The sequence below is a fragment of the Schistocerca cancellata genome, chromosome 8, assembly GCF_023864275.1.
Source record: "Schistocerca cancellata isolate TAMUIC-IGC-003103 chromosome 8, iqSchCanc2.1, whole genome shotgun sequence".
Lineage (NCBI taxonomy): Eukaryota > Metazoa > Arthropoda > Insecta > Orthoptera > Acrididae > Schistocerca > Schistocerca cancellata.
This window is the reverse complement of record NC_064633.1, coordinates 479,481,338-479,503,679: the sequence shown is the minus strand read 5'-3', so window position 1 is coordinate 479,503,679 and position 22,342 is coordinate 479,481,338. Positions and strand designations below refer to the sequence as shown.

General features: G+C 42.3%; 1 protein-coding gene across 1 annotated transcript in view; it reads right to left on the bottom strand.

The window, feature by feature from the left end:
- Positions 1-1,945: 1,945 nt before the first annotated feature.
- LOC126094741 (cholinesterase 1-like) overlaps positions 1,946-22,342 on the bottom strand; it is a 127,220-nt gene continuing 106,823 nt past the window's right edge. The window contains exons 8-10 of the mRNA XM_049909289.1: positions 20,661-20,784; positions 7,015-7,147; positions 1,946-2,121 (exon numbers count right to left, since the gene is read on the bottom strand). Coding sequence (XP_049765246.1) covers positions 1,974-2,121; positions 7,015-7,147; positions 20,661-20,784 — 405 coding nt within the window. The 3' untranslated portion in view covers positions 1,946-1,973. The remainder of the gene's footprint in view (positions 2,122-7,014; positions 7,148-20,660; positions 20,785-22,342) is intronic.

Below are 22,342 nucleotides of genomic sequence, written 5' to 3'. Positions count from 1 at the left end.
CTGCGTCTTCTTCTCCGGCCCGCGCCAGTTTCTTCTGTAGGCGCAGGAACGGGCGTTGGCCGCATGTGCGCCGCCGCAGTTGGCGCAGGTACAGGGGGTGTCCTTCTGCTTTTTGCAGTCGCGCGTGTCGTGTGCTTGCGCACACTTCAAGCACGCAACTGCGCCGCTGCAGTGCTTGGCGACGTGGCCAAGCTTTTGGCAGCTAAAGCACTGCGCTGCAGTCTTCCTCTTCTTCTTGCCGGAAGTCCCTGCTATCGTGAGCAGCAACTCCGCCAAGGCAGCAGCTTTGCGTCCCCTACCGCATCCAGGCATCTCCAGTAGCAACAGCGACAATCAGCTATGCGTAACTCACCGCAGCGTGAGCGGGAATGCACTCCACTCCTGCTACACATGAAGTGATCTAGCGGCGCCTCGCGGCGAGCCTAAGTACTGCGACTGGCTGTGTACTCTTTGGCAAACACAGTCGTTCTTCTGTTCCCTTTACCGAGAGAATCGCATCCGGCGGATAGATCTCAGGCGGCGGTGTGGTCGTATGACTGACGACATCACACCTCAACTGTGAATCCTGTGGTAATAGTTACTACAAATCATAAAATGCTGCAGTCTGCATTTGTTCGTAAGTAGCAGACCTATATGTAGACCACCTACAAATGAATATGCAAAATAAAACGACAGCTATAAATTTCAGTAAACCACGACCACACTTTGTACAATGCTCCCTACTCACGTCAGATATTCAGGTAAATGGATACATGAAACATTTTCTCGAAGTACCGATTAGCCGATTACCGAGTAAAGCAGGAGAGGTTTCATTAGCAGGTTCTTGGAAACTTCACAAGTTTTATTGGAATCTTTACTTCAGCTAAACAACAACACCGTTTCTGTGAGAGTTATGTTTGCGAAAAGTATTTCCATAAGGAGGGTTTTCCTAACGAAGGTAAAAGACTATTCAAATGAACGAATAATTATAATGAGTTAATTAATTAAATAACGTCCGCAGCTCGTGGTCTTGCGGTAGCGTTCTCGCTTCTTCACGAGGTCCCGGGTTAGATTCCCGGCGGGGTCGGGGATTTTCTCTGACTCGAGATGACTGGGTGTCGTGTGTCCTTCATCATCATTTCATCATCATTGATTCGCAAGTCGCTGAAGTGGCGTCAACTAAAAAGGACTTGCAATACCGCGGCCGAACTCCTCTGCATGGGGCCTCCAGGCCATCAATGCCATACGATCATTTCATTTCAATTAAATAATTATGTAATAGAACAAAAATTATATCACATTTTGCTTGCGTCGTACATTACAAAAAAGTCTAAATATTTCGTAGATTGAAGGAGCTTGAAACTAAATCCACAGAAATATTTGTGTCGACTTCAGAAATGTTATGGTAGTTCTTCCTCTCTCGAACCTCTAGATCAGCGGCTGATTAACCAACAGTAACTTTTGTAGACATACTTACCTACGTAGTTGCCATTGGCTCAGACAAATGGAATTTAAGTTTTTACAGCTTCTCTAACCCTATCTCGGTCAGTGATTCTCGAACTGAGTTGCAACCTTTTGTAAAGTCCTGGAACACAGCTAGGTGTCGGCGAAACTATGTGTAGCTACACATTTTTGGAAACAACGACTAACCACTACAAACAATTATTACGATCAAAATATGTTGATACTATTGTCTTTATAGAGCGATCTTTATTGGGCGTTAAGGCGACACGAGACACAAACGGATAAAAAATTAGATAGTCGTTTGTATTTGATTGTGAATAGCGATATCCATATCCTATACTGCAGAATCACGAATGACGAATCGTTGATGGGACGAACGCGGCCTTAAAATTTCATTACAGGAACTGCGGGACGGTGCATGGAACAGAATTAGGATTGATATAGCGATGATACTTTTTTTAAACCAAATACAAGGAAAATTTACTTTTACTTTTAGCAGCACATGACAGTATATCACATTATGAAACTGTTTATGAAGGTAATATTTCTCTCCAAAAATCCATCCGCTCCTTGAGCAAATCTTGACGTGTCACAAATTCCAGTTTCATATCCAAATAGTTGGAAGCATTAGCAGTGAACGTGTCCCATACCACTGGATTTCCAGACGGTGCAGGATCCCTGAAAACAAAATGAAATCCCAGTCACACAATGTGCATATCAATCTCAAGTAATTCCTTTATTAATGGTGACCTCCATGAACATTGACGTAAGCACTCAGTATTTATATGTATGGGAACTGGAACGAAGCTCTGATTTCCACAGTGACGTGACTAACGATTATAACATTCATAACCAGAGAAGTCATTGACACCAAAAGCGATACGTGGTTATCTTGGTATTGCTGCACGAAGTCGCAATGCACCAACCAACGGCAAACGTTATCTGCACAAGGGAGCTAACTCTGTGTCAGTGAGTGGGGGTGGCACTGGTGCTGTATCAACGAACGGAGACAGGTGGAACAGAAAACGTGACAGCCACCGAAAAAAAAGCGATGCTGGCAGTTGAGACACAGTCAGATCTGTGATGGAAAATGTTTGTTGTTGTGTTGTTCCTAAATACTTCCAAGTTTGGCCAATGGCCATTTATCTATGTTTAGTATTAGACATTCAAAGATATTGGAATGTAATACCACAAACTACCGACTGCTCTTTCTCCATTTACCGGAGTACTGACGTTATTGAAAAGAAGGTTCATTACAGTGGTATGTAGTTTAGAGAACCAAGCATGTGTGCATCGCATATCGTTTGTCTCGAGGGCAAGTGTATGCAAAATGCGCTAATTTTCGGCAGTGTAGTGGACGAATGTTCTACTTCATTGATTCATACTTCTAAGACACAAACCAGCAGTGTTCTGATCTGACGAGGACCTAAACCCGTTGTCATCCAACAAAAATCTATGAGTAACATATATCTGGACGAGGTTATGTATGTATGTAAGATAATTTTTTTAGATGATGCACGTAGCTTTATGTGGTCTTTGGAATGTATGCGAACAACATCACTCGTCCTTATGTGTCACTGTATGCTTTTTCAGTACAAAATAATACCATTCTACACCTCATGTTGAATGTACAGACACCGTCTGGATCACTATTTCTTTTATTAAAGATTACCGGTTTCTGTTTGCCCAGCAGGTCATTTTCATATCATTAGCCGCGAGGTGCAGGTTTTCAACAATGATATGAGTGACATGTCATACCATTTTTGTAGATTTTAATTAATCGCATACCAGAGATTACGTGATTTGTCTAAAACGGAGCCTAATATGTATTCACATAGCGTCTAAGCTTCATCGCAATCGACAGATAACTCATACAGTTATTGTTAATATTCTAATTGTTCCCTCGATTCAGGAAAAGAATGTTATAACTTTAGAACGACAATGAAAAAAATTCACAAATTCTGTATCATTTTGCAACTAAAATGTTACTGTTTTATTGATAATGGTACTGGAGGAAGGCTATATGTAACAGATTCTTCTCTATAAAACAAACTATTAATTTAATACCATTACTTTAGTTGCTGTCTAATACAATTTAGTGACCAACATTTCATAATCAGTACCTAATAATGGCCTTTTTACAAACGTTTCAGTGGATGACTATATTGCCTTTTAATCGTTCGACAATACGTTCAGACGACCACATCTAACTTTACTCACAGCAAAGCTATTTTCTTCTCTCAAATGCATTAAAGTTTCGGATGGTGTATAATACACAGCTCTTGAGATTCTTTTAAAAAATCTGTAGGAGGAATTTATTCATCAAACACGTTTGTTTTGAACCGAATATTCCAAAAGAATTAAAGTATTTAACGTAATGGATAGGCATGGCCCCTGCTTTGTACAGAATTTAATTTATCTGCATATCTACAATGACTGGTGATACGGGAAGGCCGGGATATGTTCACAAAAAATAAGCAGTTTAGAACAGTAATTTCATAATCACACTTGTTCACTCATGTATGTAATGTAAGTAATTCTTCACCACAGGTAACCAACCACTATGAGTCCTACTACATACTCGGCAAACATGAGCACCTGCTAAACCCCAAAAAATCCATTAAATCCCACAATTCAGAAATGAGAAAAATAACCCACCCGAGTTAGCAGTCATTCTATTCCGAAATTTTAGGTCTACCCAATGATTAGCAAAGAAATGAATTTCTGTCTGGTCTGAGTGCATCATCGTTGAACGCACTGTTATGCATGCAAAGAAACCACATCTGTTTTACGAGAAAACTTCTAAAAACTACGTATATAACGTAGAAGCACTGAAGCGGCAAGCATTTACTGGTACGTTGTGGAAGAGATATCGTGGTTGTTGCCATCGGTCTCATTACATACTGTCTGAACATCACATTCAAATCTTAATAAGACAACTCACAGAGAACGTAATGCTTTTACTAAGTGCAACAAAATGAATTTGCAGTTTATAAAACAGCACCTTGATGCCACCGAAAAATTATTATGTTTGTCCACAAAATGGATCAGCACGATCGGCGTGTGATTTATAAGAGTCTATAAATTAAGAGTCAATAAATTAAGATACGGAATGTATGCTAGAATTTAAAAAATGAAAGAAATATGTTAGAACCATTGATTGAACTCAGTAAGGTATATGAAAAGTAGTTAAAGCTATATGTCAAAGTGTAAACATGAAAGAAATATTCAACTGTACAAGTGTAATCTGTGTTACAAATAAAACTGGCAGACAAGAAAATTGTTTTATAATGGGTATATTGTGAACATGAATGGCTGTCACTAATGGTGCATACAAGAAGAAATTGACTACTGAAAGAAGAAAACATTCAAATCTCTAATACTCACATGTACAAGATTCACAACAGTGAACGCAAAGGTATTTCTCAGTATGAAGAGTATCAAAGAAAAAGGCATCAAATTAAAGCATAAGAAATAATCAATCATAGAATCATAATCAATTGCATATATAAGGCTTACAAATAAAGGAATAATTCTGTATAGAATTCGAACACAAACAATCTTACCTAATGGTACACATCAAAAACCAATTCATTAGAGCTTAAATACCTACACATATTCAGTGACATGAAGGGTGTCATACAATATAGGTCTGCTAGTCACATTAACGCTTACAGAAATGATGTTTTTCATCACCCGCAGCTAACACATTTGCCACATAGGACTTCATTAATAAAAGATACATAGATAAAGGAGCATGTGAGATGATTTTTGGACAAAAACATTCTCCAAATAGGCTTGCTTGCCCAGACTGCCCAACTTAAGCCAATGGAACACCTCTGTGAAGTGTTAGAATGCTACTTCGCGCTAATCCCAACGTTTAACATTAGTACCTGCTCCCGTTTCGGCTCCTGATGAACAATGGGCTGCCATTCGTCCACACATATTCACACACCTCCCTGAAAGTGCCGTCAGCAGAGTTTCACGCGTCACAAAGGCGAATGATGGACGCACACCCATATTAATGTCCACTAATAGGCATCTGAATACTTCTCATCACATAAAGTATCTCTTGGGGTGGGGCATCTGATACTGCTGATGGTGACTCTACATGTACATATATACTCCGCAAGAAAATGTACATTGTATGAAAGAGGGTACTTTGTACCACTTTATGTAGTATTCACTGATAAAAATTGATAAAGGAAAAATGACTTTTTACGTGCTTCTGCACTCGCTCTGACCACACATCATTTTCTCCTGGCGAGATGTGAGATGGTAGCAGCAGATTTACCATACAGTCTTTCTAGAATGCCGGTTCTCTAAATTTACCCAACAGGGCTTAGCGACAGTAAAGTAGTCTTCACATATTACCAATTGAGTTTTCCAAACATCTCTGCTACACTTTAGTACACGCTATGCCGCCCTATTTTGACCCTACGAGGAGGTCTCTACGTTTTGTCGAATTCTGTTGTCATGACTACTTGATAAGGACTCAAGTCGCTGGAGCTGTACTCTAGAATTGCGGTCTCTAACATCTTATATGAGATTTCTTTTACAGATGTACTGCACTTCCCCCAAACCATGCCGACAGAACGGCGTCTTTCATTCGCCTTCCCTTCTATTGATGATACCTGTTCGACCCATTTCACATCGATTTTCAGGATTATTCCCAACCATTTATATGACTTGCTCCAGATATTTAGCACTTACGTTATCGCAGGCTGCCTACTTCTTTCTGTTAGTTTGGGCTTTATCTTTCGTTTATCCCCATGACAAGAGAGATGCCATTCATTACACCAATTGAAATTTTATTCACGTCTTTCTGCACTTCTTTATGATCGACCAACGATGATAATTTTCTTTGGATAAAGTTTCCTTGGGACAGAGACAGCCGTCATTTGAATGGCGACGTTTGTGCCAACGGCCCTCTTTGGTGCGATTCAAAAAGGATAGTCGTTTACTCTCCCTGATCATGACCAATGACGCTAAGACTACTCTGAAATATACATGGACTCATTACAAGAGTCACCAGCACTTGATAGCTGTACATAAGACCTCCCTCGGGCATGGGTGTGTGTGTTTGTCTTTAGGATAATTTAGGTTAAGTAGCGTGTAAGCTTAGGGACTGATGACCTTAGCAGTTAAGTCCCGTAAGATTTCACACACATTGTACATAAGACGTTGGCACGCAAGTCACCCAAGTGTGTCAGTTAGCCATAGGAGTTAATAAAACTGCCTGTACGTATTTCAGCCACTCTCTGTAGAATGTATCGTGCGAATAAATAAGGTAAACAAAGACAACTGAACATTTAAATTACAAGCTATTAAAGAAATCATGTGTCGATAGCTTGGACAATCATCTATTATTTTACCTGACTATCTTTCTTCTGCAATAATATCTGACATTTAGTCTTCAGTGACTAAGCATTTGTGTTTCCCTTTTAAAAAAAATACTGTTTGTGTTTGGTAACATCACAATTACGACTATTAGTATTCCTTTCAAGAAATAATTGATTCTAGAACCTGTTGACAGCCACAGTATGAAGAACTATTAATGACACGACGTACCCGTATTTGCCGTAATTGGTCCATAGTGTCGCCAAGAGATTGGCCACTCTCCCATCATCCGAATTAGGATCCGTATCTGGCTGAGACGACTTTCCCGGAAACAGATAGAGGCCTTCCCCTGCATGCGTCATACCTGAAAAATGTTTGTGCATCAAATATTGTTGGCAATGCCTTAAAGTAGCTGACAGTCAAGCAGACGTCTCGTCACCAGTACCACATAGCTGTGTGCACATCTCTAGTACACTAATGATCAAAACAACGTGAAAACAAGTGTTAAATACTAATGATGAAAGTGCACCGTACTTGTTTCCTATGATCTGTAGCCAACAGTTCCATATACTATGGTATGGTATTAAAACCAATAGTGAAATAAATTTGAATCAAGAAAACCTTTCCATTTCTATGATGGGAATAATGACAGGTTCTGGTATTAATTTGCTCGCATTAGCTGATAAAAAGAGCTGACTAAAACCGGAAATAAATATCAGGAAACATTAAATTTCTAATGGAGTACGTACCGTTATCGAAACCTGGTATCAATGGTGGAGGCTTATCTTTGGTAAATCTCAGTATTGTTTAATGAGATTCATGAGGAGTTAGAATGCGAAATAGTCTGGGTGAAGAGAAGCGAGGAAGGTGTATAAAGAAATAGTAATCATTTCTGTCATCACCCACATTAAGTACCGAAGGAGTGGAATGGTTCAGTGAAAACTTAGGTAATATATTATATAAAGTCTCAAATAAGGCTATAGTCTATGTGAGGAAATCTAAATTTGAGAGTTATTATCTGGAAGACACACTTATTTTGAAGTGGTTGTAGGAACAAAGACTCTCGGAACTAAAGATATTTTTCGAAAATTACCGTGGACAGTCGGTCACGCAGCCACTACCGCGAAACCCATGTTGGCAACATATCAGAATATGACGATTCAACAAATTTAGTAATACGAATTAATGAAAAGATGAGGAAGGTAGGAAGATATTTATTCGTCACAAAGTCAAGCACCTGAGCCACCAACAGCAAACATTTACGTCTAGGGAGGAAAATGTGAGGAATGCGTGTCACAGCTGTAAAATATTGTGACCTACACTGAAGAACCAAAGAAACTGGTACACCTGAATAATATAGTGTAAGGCCTCCGCCAGCGCGCAGAAATGCCGCAACACGACGTGGCAAGGACTTAACTAATATCTAAAGAGGTTCTGCAGGGAACACTGACACCACGAACCCTTCAGGGCTGTCCATAAATCTTTTGAACAGCACGTTGCAAGGCATCCCAGACACGCTCAATAACGTTCAGTCTAGGGAGTTTGGTGACCAGAGGAAGTGTTTAAGCTCAGAAGTGTGTTCCTGGACCAACTCCGTAGCAATTCTGGACGTGTTGGATGTCGCACTGTCCTACTGGAATTGCCCAAGTCTGTTGGAATGCACATGGAACATGAATGGATGCAGGTGATCACACAGGATGCTTATGATGGATGCAGGTGATCACACAGGATGCTCATGTGCGTGTCACTTGTCAGAGTCGTATCGAGATGTATCAGGTGTCACTACCATGGGTCACATAGCACTCCAATTGCACACGCTCCAAACCATTACAGAGCCTCAACCAGCTTGAGCATTCGCTTGCTGATATGCAGGGTCTCCATGCCCGTACACGTCCATCCACTCCATACAATTTGAAACGAGACTCATCCGATCAGGCAATATGTTTCCAGCGATCAACAGTCCCATGTCGGTGCTGACAGGCCAGGCGAGGCGTAAAGCTTTGCGTCGTGCAGCCATCAAGGGTACACGAGTGGGCCTTTTGGCTCCGAAAGCGCATATAGATGATGTTTCGTTGAATAGTTCGCAAGCTGACACTTCTTGACGGCCCAGAGTAGAAATTTACCTAAGGGCTGCACTTGTCACGTTGAACGATTCTCTTCAGCCGTCCCGTTCTTGAAGGATCTTTTTACAGCCTCGGCGATGTCGGAGATTTGATGTTTTACCGAATTCCTGATATTCACGGTACACTCTTTAGAACTATCGTACTGGAGAATCTCCACTTCATCGCTGCCTCGGGGATGCCGTGTACCATCGCTCGTGCACCGACTACAACAGCACGTTCAAACTCACTTAAATCTTGATAGCCTGCCATTGTAGCAGCAGTAACCGATCTAACTACTGCTCCAGACACTTGTTATCTTCCATAGGCGTTGCCGACCGCAGTGCCGTATTCAGCCTTTTTACATATCTCTGCATTTGAATATGCATCCCAATACCAGTTTCTTTGGTGTTTCAGTATATAGTCTACACACATTTGTGATGTTTGAGAGCGAGAAAATACAGTGGTTCAAGAACAGTTTTAGAGAATCATCACTAAGGCAAAGACAGGTATGTAACAGGTTAAATGCTTGCTGACAAGAAAATGTTCAGTGAAGTCTCAGAACAGCTATACGAGATGCGCTCGATGTACACTGGCTGCCAAAAGAGTGAAGCACCGAAAAGGGGACGAGGAGACGTAATGAAACTTCTAGGGTTGAGAGAGTATATGATGTTACTTCAGTAATTACAAAACGGAGTCAAATTTACATAGAACTTGGCAGTATGAGCGCACTTAGCAGTGTGATGTTGCACACTCTCTGGCCTGGGTGTGTGCACTTATTCTCGAGATGGTTTTACACATGTTCTATCGGGGATAGATCTGGGGAATTTGCTGGCCATAGGAGTACCTCATTATCTCAAAGACAGTTTTTTCAGACACGTGTTATGTGTGGATGAGCATTTTTCTGTTGAAAAGTATCACCACAACACTGTTGCATGAGAGATAACACGTGAGGACGCAGGGTATCCGTCACATACCGTTTTTCTATCACGGTCCCCTCAGTGTACCAGCCGTGGCTTCAAGTCACACACAGAGGCTTCCCACACCAAGTCCCCAGGAGTGACAGCGCTGTACTTCTCCAAATCAGTGAAAGAATCGACCTTTCTTCAGATCACCGCCATACTCGCTGATGATGATCGTCTGGGTTATTGTAGGCTGAACACAATGCACGCAATTCATCAGTAGTCCGCACTTCCCATTTATGACATAACACCTAATACAGCAGTTTGTGTTGTGGTGTTAACGGCAACGTACACGGTAATTCGATAGTCCGGCTGCTGCTAGTCTCCAACCAATGGAGTGGGATGATACACAGTGTAACAGGGGGTCCATTATGTGTGCTTGAGTTTGGTCGTGAATACTACGTTCCCCCCTTGAGGTGGTCAGATTTGGTTGACCGGAAACCTGACGGTGCATATGCAGCCCTCATGTTCCCGGGCAGTTCAACATCGGGCCACTGACGCATCCGAATGCTCCACAAGTCTGGATAAGCGCAAAACGACTATCCACAGCCGGGAAAATGGTAACTCATAATGAGGCTCTTTTGAGACTGACAGGTGCTGATAACGCTGTCTCGTATGAGTACGCAGCATCTTCGCGCTCTTCACCTTTATCACTGTCGCTTTTCACGTCTCTTACATTCCCTACCAGACCTGATAACAACAGTAAAAAGGTAAATGCCGTATGGCTAGGGCCTCCCGTCGGGTAGAGCTTTCGCCTGGTGCAAGTCTTTCGAGGTGACGCCACTTCGGCGACTTGCGTGTCGATGGGGATGAAATGATGATGATAAGGACAACACAACACCCAGAGCCTGAGCGGACACAATCTCCCACCCAGCCGGGAAACGAACCCGAGCCGTGAGGTATGACATTCCGTTGCGCTGCTCTCTCAGCTACCAGCGGTGGACGTAACAACAGTAAACACGAGCAACACTACAGTCCGATCCACGAACGACGGCTGTTCGCGCATGTCGAAGCACGGACGCGGATTGCGTTGTTGGTCATTCCAAGCGACAGTTGCGCGTGCTTTCCACTTGAAGAATGCGTATATGCTGCAAAATATGTCTCGCCGCTTATGCTGAATTTATAACTTACAACCATCAGTGATGACAATTCGGAACAAATGGAATCGAAAGTCACTAAACAGCTCCCTACGATCTCGTTTGATGGTCGCATTTGGTACGGCATTCTCAGCAAAACGCTCAGAACACTCCTGAACGCTCATTGGCTGACGGATAATACGTGACGTAAGTGCTGAGAACAAGCCTAAACTCGATCGCCATTGTTCGTGACTCTAGTGCATTCCTGTGACCGTTCTGTCCATCACAGATCACAGGGAATTGCAACTATAATTATCAACATACCTGCCGACAGTGTGTACGTGTACGAAGTTGCTTTGACATTCAACAATTTCTGCTAGGTGTTTCACTTCTTTTGTCAGGCAGCATATTTGGAGAAATATTAAACCCACTGTCAAAATGATGATTTCCCATACTCCGAGGAGCGTAGGGGTCGACGCGGGAGACCCGCGCCGCAATACTAGGAAGGTCCTAGTGGAGGAGGTTTGCCATTGCCTTCCTCCAACCGTAATGGGGATGAATCATGATGATGAAGAGGACACAACAACACCCAGTCATCTCGAGGCAGGGAAAATCCTTGACCCCGCCAGGAATCGAACCCGGGACCCCGTGCGCGGGAAGCGAGAACGCTACCGCAAGGCCACGAGCTGCAGACGACCGTAGAAAAAGGCTAAAAAAATTTGTTTCTGCGGGAAAAGTTTCATCGGGATCAAAACGTATTAGAAGATTAGTCATTATACGAGTATCACTGAAACGGAGCCGGACGTGGTGGCCGAGCGGTTCTATGCGCTTCAGTCTGGAACCGCGCCACCGCTACGGTCGCAGGTTCGAATCCTGATTTGGGCATGTATGTGTGTGATGTCCTTAGGTTAGCTAGGTTTTAAGTAGTTTTAAGTTCTAGGGAACTGATGACCTCAGATGTTAAGTCCCATAGCGCTCAGAGCCATTTGAACCATTTGAAGCACTGGAACGGAAAATGAGTAAATGAAAGCTGAATTGCTAAACGCTTTTTTCCAGATTTTATTTCGTTTAAGATCACCTCAATTTTTTTTCCTCCGCAGCATGAATGTGATAATTTTAGGTATTGAGATAGGTGAGCGAGTAATTGAGAGAAAGAGAAAAAAAAGGAATGCTCAAGGCGCTCCATAGAGGAAAGGCCACTTGAGATTATGGAGTACCTGTTAGATTCTATCGTAACGGCAGACATAAAAGTCTTCGACTAACATCCTCCCAAATATACAAGGTGCGTCTGAAAAATTCGGTGAATGGTCTCACAAAATAAAGGAAACAAGAGCTACAAACAAAATAACTGTACTAGTCCTCTAGAGTAATCACTAGTAGCTACAACACATTTCTGACATCAGTCGTAAACCAGTTGGAATCTGTCAACAGACGCCTCATGTAAAAGCACCCCAGTTTCGCATTACTGGATATCCACACTATTACATGAGATGAGAAATGGTGATAGTAGTACCATCTTGAGACCAAGTGACAGTCAACTGAATGGTGTTCATCGTCTTCCCCGTCTCGCAAAAAAAAAAAAAGTCGGCTGACGAAAATCAAGATTTTCATCGCCTTTCCGACAGCGACGACTTGATCCATCATTAATTTCTAACTGTGGGTGGTGGGGAAGACGATGAACACCACGGCACTCTTTGTTGCTCGATCTCCGGAGCACCAGGTCTCGGCTCATGTAAAGATGCGGATATTCAACATCGCGTGGCCACGGTGCTTCGAGCTATTCCACAAAATGCGTTTGCCGACACTATCCAATAGCTTTACAAACGCTCTCAAAATTGTATTGTAGCTAATGGCGATTACTTTGAAGGCCAGCAAAAGTATTTCGTTTGTAGCTCTTGTTTCTTTTTTTCTGAAATCATTCATTGCACCTTGTACAATTGAAATTGGGGAAACTCTTAATCCTCGACTGACAACCGAGTTGCGTTAAATGATGAACAACAAGGATGGTGCTCGCAGATGTTTAAAGTGAAATGCGGCGCCTGCACTTTGAAAGAGTGCAGAAAGATTTAATATACGGTAAGGTAATACGTTCCAATGCTTAAATCAGGAATACTTGCTCAAATGTGAGCGTCGATGCGATCTCCTCTACCCTATGCAAAGACAAATCAGAAACTGTCTTTCATTTCTCAAGTGACGAACTGAATAAAATTGTTAATACCAGTCAGCCTCATCCTGGCCGCAGTGTTAATACCGGTTTCTGTCAGATCACCGAAGTTAGACGCTGTCGGGCTGGGCTATCACATGGATGGAGGATGACCATCCGGTCTGCTGAGCGCTGTTGGCAAGCAGGGTGAACTCAGCCCTCAGGCGCTACTTGATTAAGAAGTAGCGGCTCCGGTCTCGTAAACTGACATGCGGCCGGAAAAGGAGTGTGTTCACTGCATGCCTCTCCTTATCCGCATTCAGTGGCGCCTAATGTTTGAGGATGGCATGGCGGCCGGTCGGTACCGTTGGGCCTTCATGACCTGTTCGGGAGGAATTTAGTTTTTTTTAGTTAGCCTCACGCTGCAATAACGTGTCGTCTGCCAAAACAATTAGACCACATTCATAACACAGACACTTCAATCTGAAACACGTTACAACAAGCACAAGGAGAAAAGAATCAAACAGACTACTGCAGCAATAGAAAATTAAGGTATCAGCATAATGAAGACAAAGAATCTCGCGGTTATCAAATCACTACTCTTGAATGGTATATTTAATTGTCCTTTCCTGAATAACAAATATCCCACTCAGTAGGAAATAAGTATGGTCCGACATATCCCTAATAACGAAACCCTACAGTCAGTTTGTGATTCCCGACCAATTGGTGTATTTCGGTATATGTCCCTCACATTCAAGTCAGTTAACAGTTAACAAAAATTCAACTTCTATGACTAACATCAGTCCGCTTATCGTAAACACCATAGAATGAATACTGTGCTAACCAAATTTACTAGCAATCTAAAATATGCCACAGACAACCGTGAGGCTACTTGAGATTAACAGTCCTCAACAAAGCACTTGATACCATCGACGTCGATAACTGCACACGTAAATATCACCTCTGAAATTATCAGACAGAGCGCTAAAATGGTTTGAGAACTACTTGGCCAACAAACGACTGCGCCTCGTCTCTAGAAAAGACGTATATTCTTGAAAGCATTTTCTATCAGTAGTGACACAAAGGTCAGTCTGGGTCCGCTATTGATCTTACGTGTCAATGTAATCTCGTTAGTACTGTCCCCCTATACAGTTATCACCTCTATGTTGATGACCTCCAACTTTGATTAAGTGGCATACTTGAAGACATCAGTATCGTCATCGTCCAGATAAATGGTGACCTATAATCAGTGTTCAGATGGGTTGAAACCTGGGCTGCACCCCGTTCTGTGTCTGACGCTACCTGTGGGAGCACCTCTGACAGTGTTCTACTGAACAGACCTTGTGAGACGTCTGTCTCCTGGGAGGGTGACGTCGATACTGATGATGGGCTTTCTAGATGTGTACAGAACGTTGGAGCCCCCCTGGTGTGATCTGCTCCCTCCCTGTCTCAGTGCCCGTCCACAGAGGCCTAAAGGGGAGCTCCGTGTGCTTTCACTGTGTTTGCATCGCCCCTCCTCGTGGTGGTAGTGGCTTTTCAAACTTATCACATAGCCACGGTCAATGTCAATGCCACTCGCAGGCGCCATAAGCTGACATTACTCCATAAAATATAAGCTTCGGACATTGACGTCGCCCTCTTTCTGGAGGTGCATGTTGCAGCATGCTGTGCTCGCCATGGCTATACAGTACGCGTCTTTCATGTTTTCCCTACTGGTAGTGGGGTAGCGAAACTCTTACGTGATGGTATCCTCGCTGATACAGTTGCCTATCTCCCAGATACCAGAGATAAGGCTGTGACGTTTGGAGGCATCAGGATCATCAATGTCTATGCGGCATCTGGTTCGGGTCGCCGCCGCGAACGTTCTCTTTCTTCTCCGAGGCGGTAACACCTCTCTTCCTGGGTCGGCAGAATGCTTTAATCCTGGGAAGCGAGTTCAACTCCACCAGGCGTCCGAAGACCAGTTGATGCGTCACTCTTCTTGCGCGGTCCTAGCGGAAATTGTCCAGCATCTCAACGTTGTGAACTATCGGCAGCATGTTCATGGTGACCATCTGGAGTTTACGCATTTCATTAGCCATTCTTCCAGTCGTCTCCATCATGTTTATATCTCCCGCGATACCGTCCGTGGGGTGCCGGCTGCTGAAGCCTGGCCCACTGCGTTCTCTGACCATGACTCATACATCTGTGCCGTCAATCTCTGGCGCCATAGGGTGCGGCGCGGCTGGGGACCATGAGAGCTGAACACGATCCATTTTACTTCATCTGACTGCCGACAGCTCATCGAGACTATGTGCACAACGGCTGAACTCCGCCAGGCCTTGCTTGGTTACAGAAGGGAGGTCGCGGCTGGCAACAATGAACCTCGGATTCCTACTTCACCATTCTCTAGAAATAGATTCCTTATTCGCCAGAGCGTCAGGCGATGATGATTCGTCCCAAGCCGCAGCTCACTGCTCTCTCTCGGCGTGACCTTGAAGCAGCTATGGTCAGGGCGTGCACATACGAGAGATTGCCCCAAGAGCGTCCATCTACGTACCAAGTGACAGCGGAACGTAGAAGTACTTTGGCTAGTGTTCTTGTGACTGAAGATGGGTAGCGGTCAGATACCAAAGGCAATATAGGGTCTGTTCTCCATGCACATTATGTTATGCTATACTCTGTACAACATCACCACCCTCCCGACTTTCCTTTCGCTTGGTGCCTGGGGATGCAAAGATGGATATTTTGCCGACGTCGAGGAGGACGCAGTCCATGATGCTATCCAGGCAGGTTCTACGAACAAATAGTGCGGCTCTGATGGCCTTCCAATACAGTTTTATCGGATATTTTGTCCCCTACTGGCCCTGGCGTGAACTGAAATTTGTCGGGACCTTATGTTGCATATCGTACCGATCCCAGATGGTATCCTTGGCGGTCTCCTCACTTCCATCCACAAGCCTTGGGGCACATCACGCACATGTGATTATCGTTCCTTGGCTTTACTCAACAGCGACACGAATGCTCAACAGTGACACGAAGATCTTTACCCGGCTGTCGGCTGCACGGCTTAAATAAATGGCCTGCTATGTGATTTCCCTTGATCAAACCTCTTTGTACGGTGCCAATAACATCTGCCCTGCCCTCTGGCGCTATCGAGACGTGACTGTTCTTTCTCACGCTCGTCGTGTGCCTGGGCTTTGGTCACTCTCGACTTCAGCCAGCCGTTATATCAGGTCGATCATCACTACCTCTTCGGGATACTCCGCAACATGGGATAACCTGATACTACCATAGGGGTCGTAATGCGTCTCCTTCGGAGAGCGCCGTCCTGTGTACTCCTCCCATCTTGATACATCGTTCTGTGCGTCAAGTCTGCACGCTCTCTGCATTGCTGAAAGCTGAAGGCGACAAAAATATCCTTCAATTTTGGCACTTCCTTGATGAATGACACTGTGCAGCTGTCCCAAATGCAGACAATTTTTCTCTAATTTTCATTGCAGTGTCTCTCATAAACTACCCCGTAATTAGGGTGCTACTGCACTAAAGAGTTGATCCACGCCTTTTCTACTCTTAGTAATGGTTATTCTCTGGTCATAGGAATGTTCTTTTCCGAAAAACTGTACGTCGATAGCATTTTCTGAGAAGACAGAAGGAGCGATCTGTTTTACGCGCTAAAACATTCTAACGTCAAGATCGCATAAATATTTCTTTATTTAAAACAATCTGATTCGACAGACTTCGTTGTCATCTTCAGGTCTTAAAAAATCTTTTTGTTATGAAACGTGTTCATTTTAAGTTGGACCTCACGCCAAGTTGTAATGCGAATAAGAAACAGCACATTATAAAACGTGTGTCATAACTAACATATTTAAAAACATAAAGCACCTTGCGCCAATAGTCATGTCCATATACTGCATATACTGCTCACAGATGTTACGTCAGAAAAACACTGCACATAATAGCACGCCTTTTTGCATAATCTGGGCATTCTCTAAACACTGCTGATTCACCTAAAACTGCGCTTAAGGCACAACTGTCTTCGGATTTCCGGAAGAGGAGTGCCATGTGGGTGGTAACTATGAGAAAAGGGTAGAATAACGGTAACATTCTACGAAACAGGACGTGGAATATCAAAAGTCTGAACGTGAGTGTAGAGGAAGGACTAAAAGAAGCGGTTACGGAAGAGTATGGGATGGGTAGTAAGAATGAGAGAGGAGAAATAGTAATTGTTGTACTGCAATAAATTTGTGATAATAGTTGCACTCCGTTTAAGAATCACAGGTGGAGGAGACATGGGAGCATTCGAAATTGATTACACCAGGGTCTGACAGAGATTCCGAAATCAGATATAGAATGGTAAGCCATACCAAGGAGCAGATACAGACTCAGATTTCAAAGTCGTAATGATGAAGAGCAGACGGAAGTTTAAGAGGATTGTAAGGAAGGATCAGTATGGAAGGAAGTGGCATACTGTGGTGCTGAGGAAGGATGAGATGTGTTTGAAGTTAGCTAATGACGTGGATACTGCGCTAAGGAATAGCAGAGTAGGCAATACAGCTGAAGAGGAATGCATATCTCTAAAAAGAACAATCACAGAGGTTGGGAAGACAAACAGAGGTACTAAGAAGGTAGCTGCGAAGAAACCCTTGGGTACACAAGAAATACCTCAATCGATCGACGAAAGAAGGAAGTATAAAATATTCAGGGAAAGACAGGACTACAGCAATACAAATAACAAATGAAATAAACAGGAAGTGCAAGGAACCCAAGGCTGAATGGCTGCAGGACAGATGTGAAGAAATCGAAAAAGAAGTGATCGTAGGAAGGACTGACCCAGTGTGTAGAAACGTCAAAACAACCATCGCTGGGATTAAAAGTAAGAATTCCAGTCTTAAACGCAGAGGAGAGAGTGGACAGTTGGAAAGAGTAGATTTAAGGCGTCTACGGTGGTTGAGGACGTGTCTGATGATGTGATAGAAGGAGGAATTAGAGTCGATATGGAAAAGACAGGGGTCCAGTTTTAGAATCAGGATCCAAAAGAGCTTTGGAAACTTTAGAACAAATAACGCAGAAGGGGTGGATAACATTCCACCGACATTCCTGTGAGTCAAATCGGTTTGACCAGACCAGCGAACGGATGCACCTAACATTGAAATCTGGGGGGATTTCAGGGCTCTGATATGGAAGTTTCCGGGGTTCTGATAATCAGAACGCCAGACCGCGCAGTTTGCGAAATTTCGTGGCGGCGTCAGAATATTAGGGCTGCCGCAGCGCCCCGCTTTCTGGCCCACAGCACACCGTTTTCTGCTGCCGCCTGAATCAAGCTGAAAGGGTAAAGTATTGCTGCAACGGCGTAGGGTTTTTAATGGTATTCACTGCTCTGATATGCTCAGCTCAAACATTGTTAGTGGTACAGCTGATCGTAATTGATTCCATTTGAATAGAAGTGGACCTCACAGTGGATGGAAGTAAACAAAGTCAGATTTCGTTGTAAAAGAGATTAAGTCAGAGGAGAATTTGTGTACAAATGTTGATGGTATTGGGACAGCAACCAGACACAAATTTACTTTCAGTTACTTTATTCAGAGGGTACTGTTACCGGTTTCGAATCATTATGATTCATCTTCAGACTGTTTATATGCTTTCCTTATAATATGTGGTGCGTTTTTTACAGATTAATTGTCCTAAAATATAAATATACACAATTATAAGTACGCTATGCTTTACAGATTTTCATTGGATGTGACTTACGTAAAATGTCGGTTTGGAGTGTTTGTTTTCGTAACATTCGTCTAACAGATGTGAATACATTCCCACTGCATTCTTATTCTGGCACGCGTAAATTTCTCTCACTGAACACTTTAGATTTGTCACTGAAAAGATTTGTACCACTCACCACATGTTTTGATACATGCAAACAGTTTACAAACATATGAGTATCAAAGATGCTATTATATATCGTAACATTTGAAGATGCCCTATGTATGGAAAAAGATCATATATTCGCTTATGCAAATGAAACGCTTTTAACACTAGTGCAGAGAGACATTGACTTTTTGAGTTTTTTGAGTAGATACTGTTACATTAATTATAAAGTTGTTCCATTTTTTTTTAGAACTGTATAGGTAAAACAGTACATTATTTAATTACATTTAACGTCATGAGAATTATAGTAACAAATAAATTTGCTACGTGATGTGCAGATAGGTGTAGGAATATTATTTGCTTTGGAGGTTGGAAAATAATGTTTGGAAATTTTTCAGGAAAGGGGTGTTATCTAACTGTTTGTTCATTAGGGATATAGTCTGGGGTGCTGTTTTTTGTGTGTGTATTTCTATTTCTTCTGATATATTCATAGTGGCTCCTTTTTCTGCTAGATGTAAAATGTTTTAAGTTGTTCTCAATGTTTCTAACTGAATGGTTTTCTTCAGCAATATGGGCAGCAAATGCAGATTTGTTGAAGTTTCCAAGCTTTGTGTAGCTTCCACGCCAATGTGTGCTTTGCCTACCAAACACCATTTCTTATCTGATTTGTGTTTGTCGTTTTCGAGTAAGATTTATCAGCTAGTTGTAGTTACTGAAGATTTAATAAACTTGTCATTATTTTGTAAACTTAAATACGCCACTGTCCTTGTTCATACTCCTACTATTCATTGTTTTTAACTTTATTGCGGTACATGAGTAGCTTCACTCAGACGAATATTTATGTTTAAAGCGAGAGACAGCCTGCAGCATTATCCGCAAAAGCCCAAGATCCAGGTCCGGATCCCAGGTAGATTTCGACTTTTATTTTTTCGCAACTTTTCGTTTTTGGCTTTTAATTAATTTGAGATAATTCGCCCGTCTCGCTGAGTGTAACGATGACAGCATTGTAACTGATAAAAATTTTTCACTTTGGGAACAATATTCGTTTTTAAAGTTTTCGTCGGAGAGGTGTAAAGAAAGCATCTCTTTACGGGATGACCTGGACCTCAGTGGTTGCTACAGATAGATACGCGATTTGCGCCTGTTAATCTACAGTTAACAATACAGTGCATATTTGGCTTACTGTAGTGGATGTACTGATTGTTCTTACTGTCCTTCGTACATGTCTTTCTGCGTCATGTCGTTTATTTTTCTGTTGTTATCAGTGAGAGAAAGACAGAATAAGCACTTCCCTTTGAAGCACTGTTGTTTCATTTCACTACGTACACAAGTGAGGCAGACGCGTGTAATTTTTAACAATAAATAGACCCTGCTTATGTGTCTTAAACTTATTGGTTGTTGCAAATGTAGATTCAATATCTGCTGTCTTCCACTACTGATGATTCCAAGGAACTGAACGGAAAAATAACTGCTGTGAAATATATCGAATTACAATAACTGTACTAGGAATTTCCTATATAGCAGTATTAACGGATAAACGAACATAGAAAACAATATTACTCAGAAACTGGATTAATGTCAAATCTGGTGAAACTAAGAGTGCATACAGTAATATGTATTATTAAATGGAGTTTGAGCATTGTGATATTTTAAATAATTGGAGTTATTAATAGTATATTTAATGTTACTATAAAGCTAGTCTAGAAAATGTATGTGTGTGCAAAAGCAATTCCTAGCGGTGAACGCTTACCGTATTCCGTGTAGCCGGTTCCGTTGTAGTCGAAGTAGTAGTAGTAAACGGGTAGACTGCTGGTGTTCACTACAGCTCTAGCGAAGGTGTCCCCTGGATACATGAAGTACAAGTCGGAAAACAGCTGCAAATAAACAGTTACTTCGTAAAATTCCAGCGAAATGGCTGCAGGATAAGTATGACAGAATCGAAAAGTAATGCTCGTCGAAAGGACTGATTCAACATACAGAAATCTCAAAACATCCTTCGGTGAAATGAAAAACAACCGTTGCAACATTAAGAGAGATCGGATAGGTGGAAAGAGTAGAATGAATGCCTATGTGAGGGGGAGGAAGTACCTGATGACGTTATAGAAGAAATTGGACTCGTTAAGTAAGAGATAGGGGATCCAGTATTAGAATCAGATGAGTGCTAAAAGGAACTCGTTAAACTTCGGTTACACGATAAATCAGTATAACTAAAAGCCGTAAATTCAACTAAATACCTGGGTATTAAAATTACGAACAACTTAAATTGGAAGGAACTCATAAAATGTTGTGGAGAAGGCTAACCGAAGACTGGGTTTTATTGGCAGGACACTTAGAAAATGTAACAGACCTACTAAGGGGGCTTGTCCGTCCTCTTTTAGAATACTGCTGCACGCTGTGGGATCCTTACCAGATAAGACTGGCGGAGTACATCGAAAAAGTTCAAAGAAGAGCAGCACGTTTTGTATTACCGCGAAATATGGGAGATAGTGTCACAGAAATGATACAGGATTTGAGCTGGATATCATTAAAAGAAAGGCGTTTTCCGTTGCGACGCAATCTTCTCACGAAATTCCAATAACCAACTTTCTCCTCCGAATGCGAAAATATTTTTTTGACACCGACCTACATAGGGTGGAACGATCACCACGATAAAATTAGAGAAATCAGAGCTCTTCCGGAAAGTTACAGGTGTTCATTCTTTCCGCGCACTATACGAGATTGGAATAATAGAGAATTGTGAAGGTGGTTCGATGAACCCTCTTCCAGGCACTTAAATGTGATTTGCAGAGTATCCATGTAGATGTAGATGTAGATGTAGATGAAAGAGCTACGGAAGGCTTGAAATCAGATAAGGCAGAAGACAAAGATAATATACCACGCAATTTTTAAAATGATATGGGTAAGTGGTAACGAAACCACTATTCACGTTGATCGATGAGACTGGCGGCGTACCATCATACTTACAGAAAAAAAATTATCCTCAGAATTGCGAACATAGCAAAATCTTATAAAAGCGAGAACTATCGCGCAATCAGTTCAACAACAGCATCCAAGCTGCTAACGAGAATAATATAAAGAAGACTGAAAAAGAAAATTGAGTATATGTTAGATGATGATGAGTTTGGCCTTAAAAAAGGTAAAGGCACTAGAGAGGTAGTCCTGACGTTGCGGTTGATAATGAAAGGAAGGGTGAAGAAAAATCAAGACACGTTCATGGTTCCTAGACCTCGAAAAAGCTTTCGACTATGTAAAATGGTCCCCACATGTTGGGTATTATGATAAAAACAGGGGTAAGATGTAGGGAACCAAGCAGGGACAATAAGATTGGAACAGAAAGAACCAATAGCTCGGATTAAAAACGGAGTAGTGCAGGGATGCAGCTTTTTGTCCCTACTGTTCAATCTGTACATAGAGGAAGCAACGACGGAAATA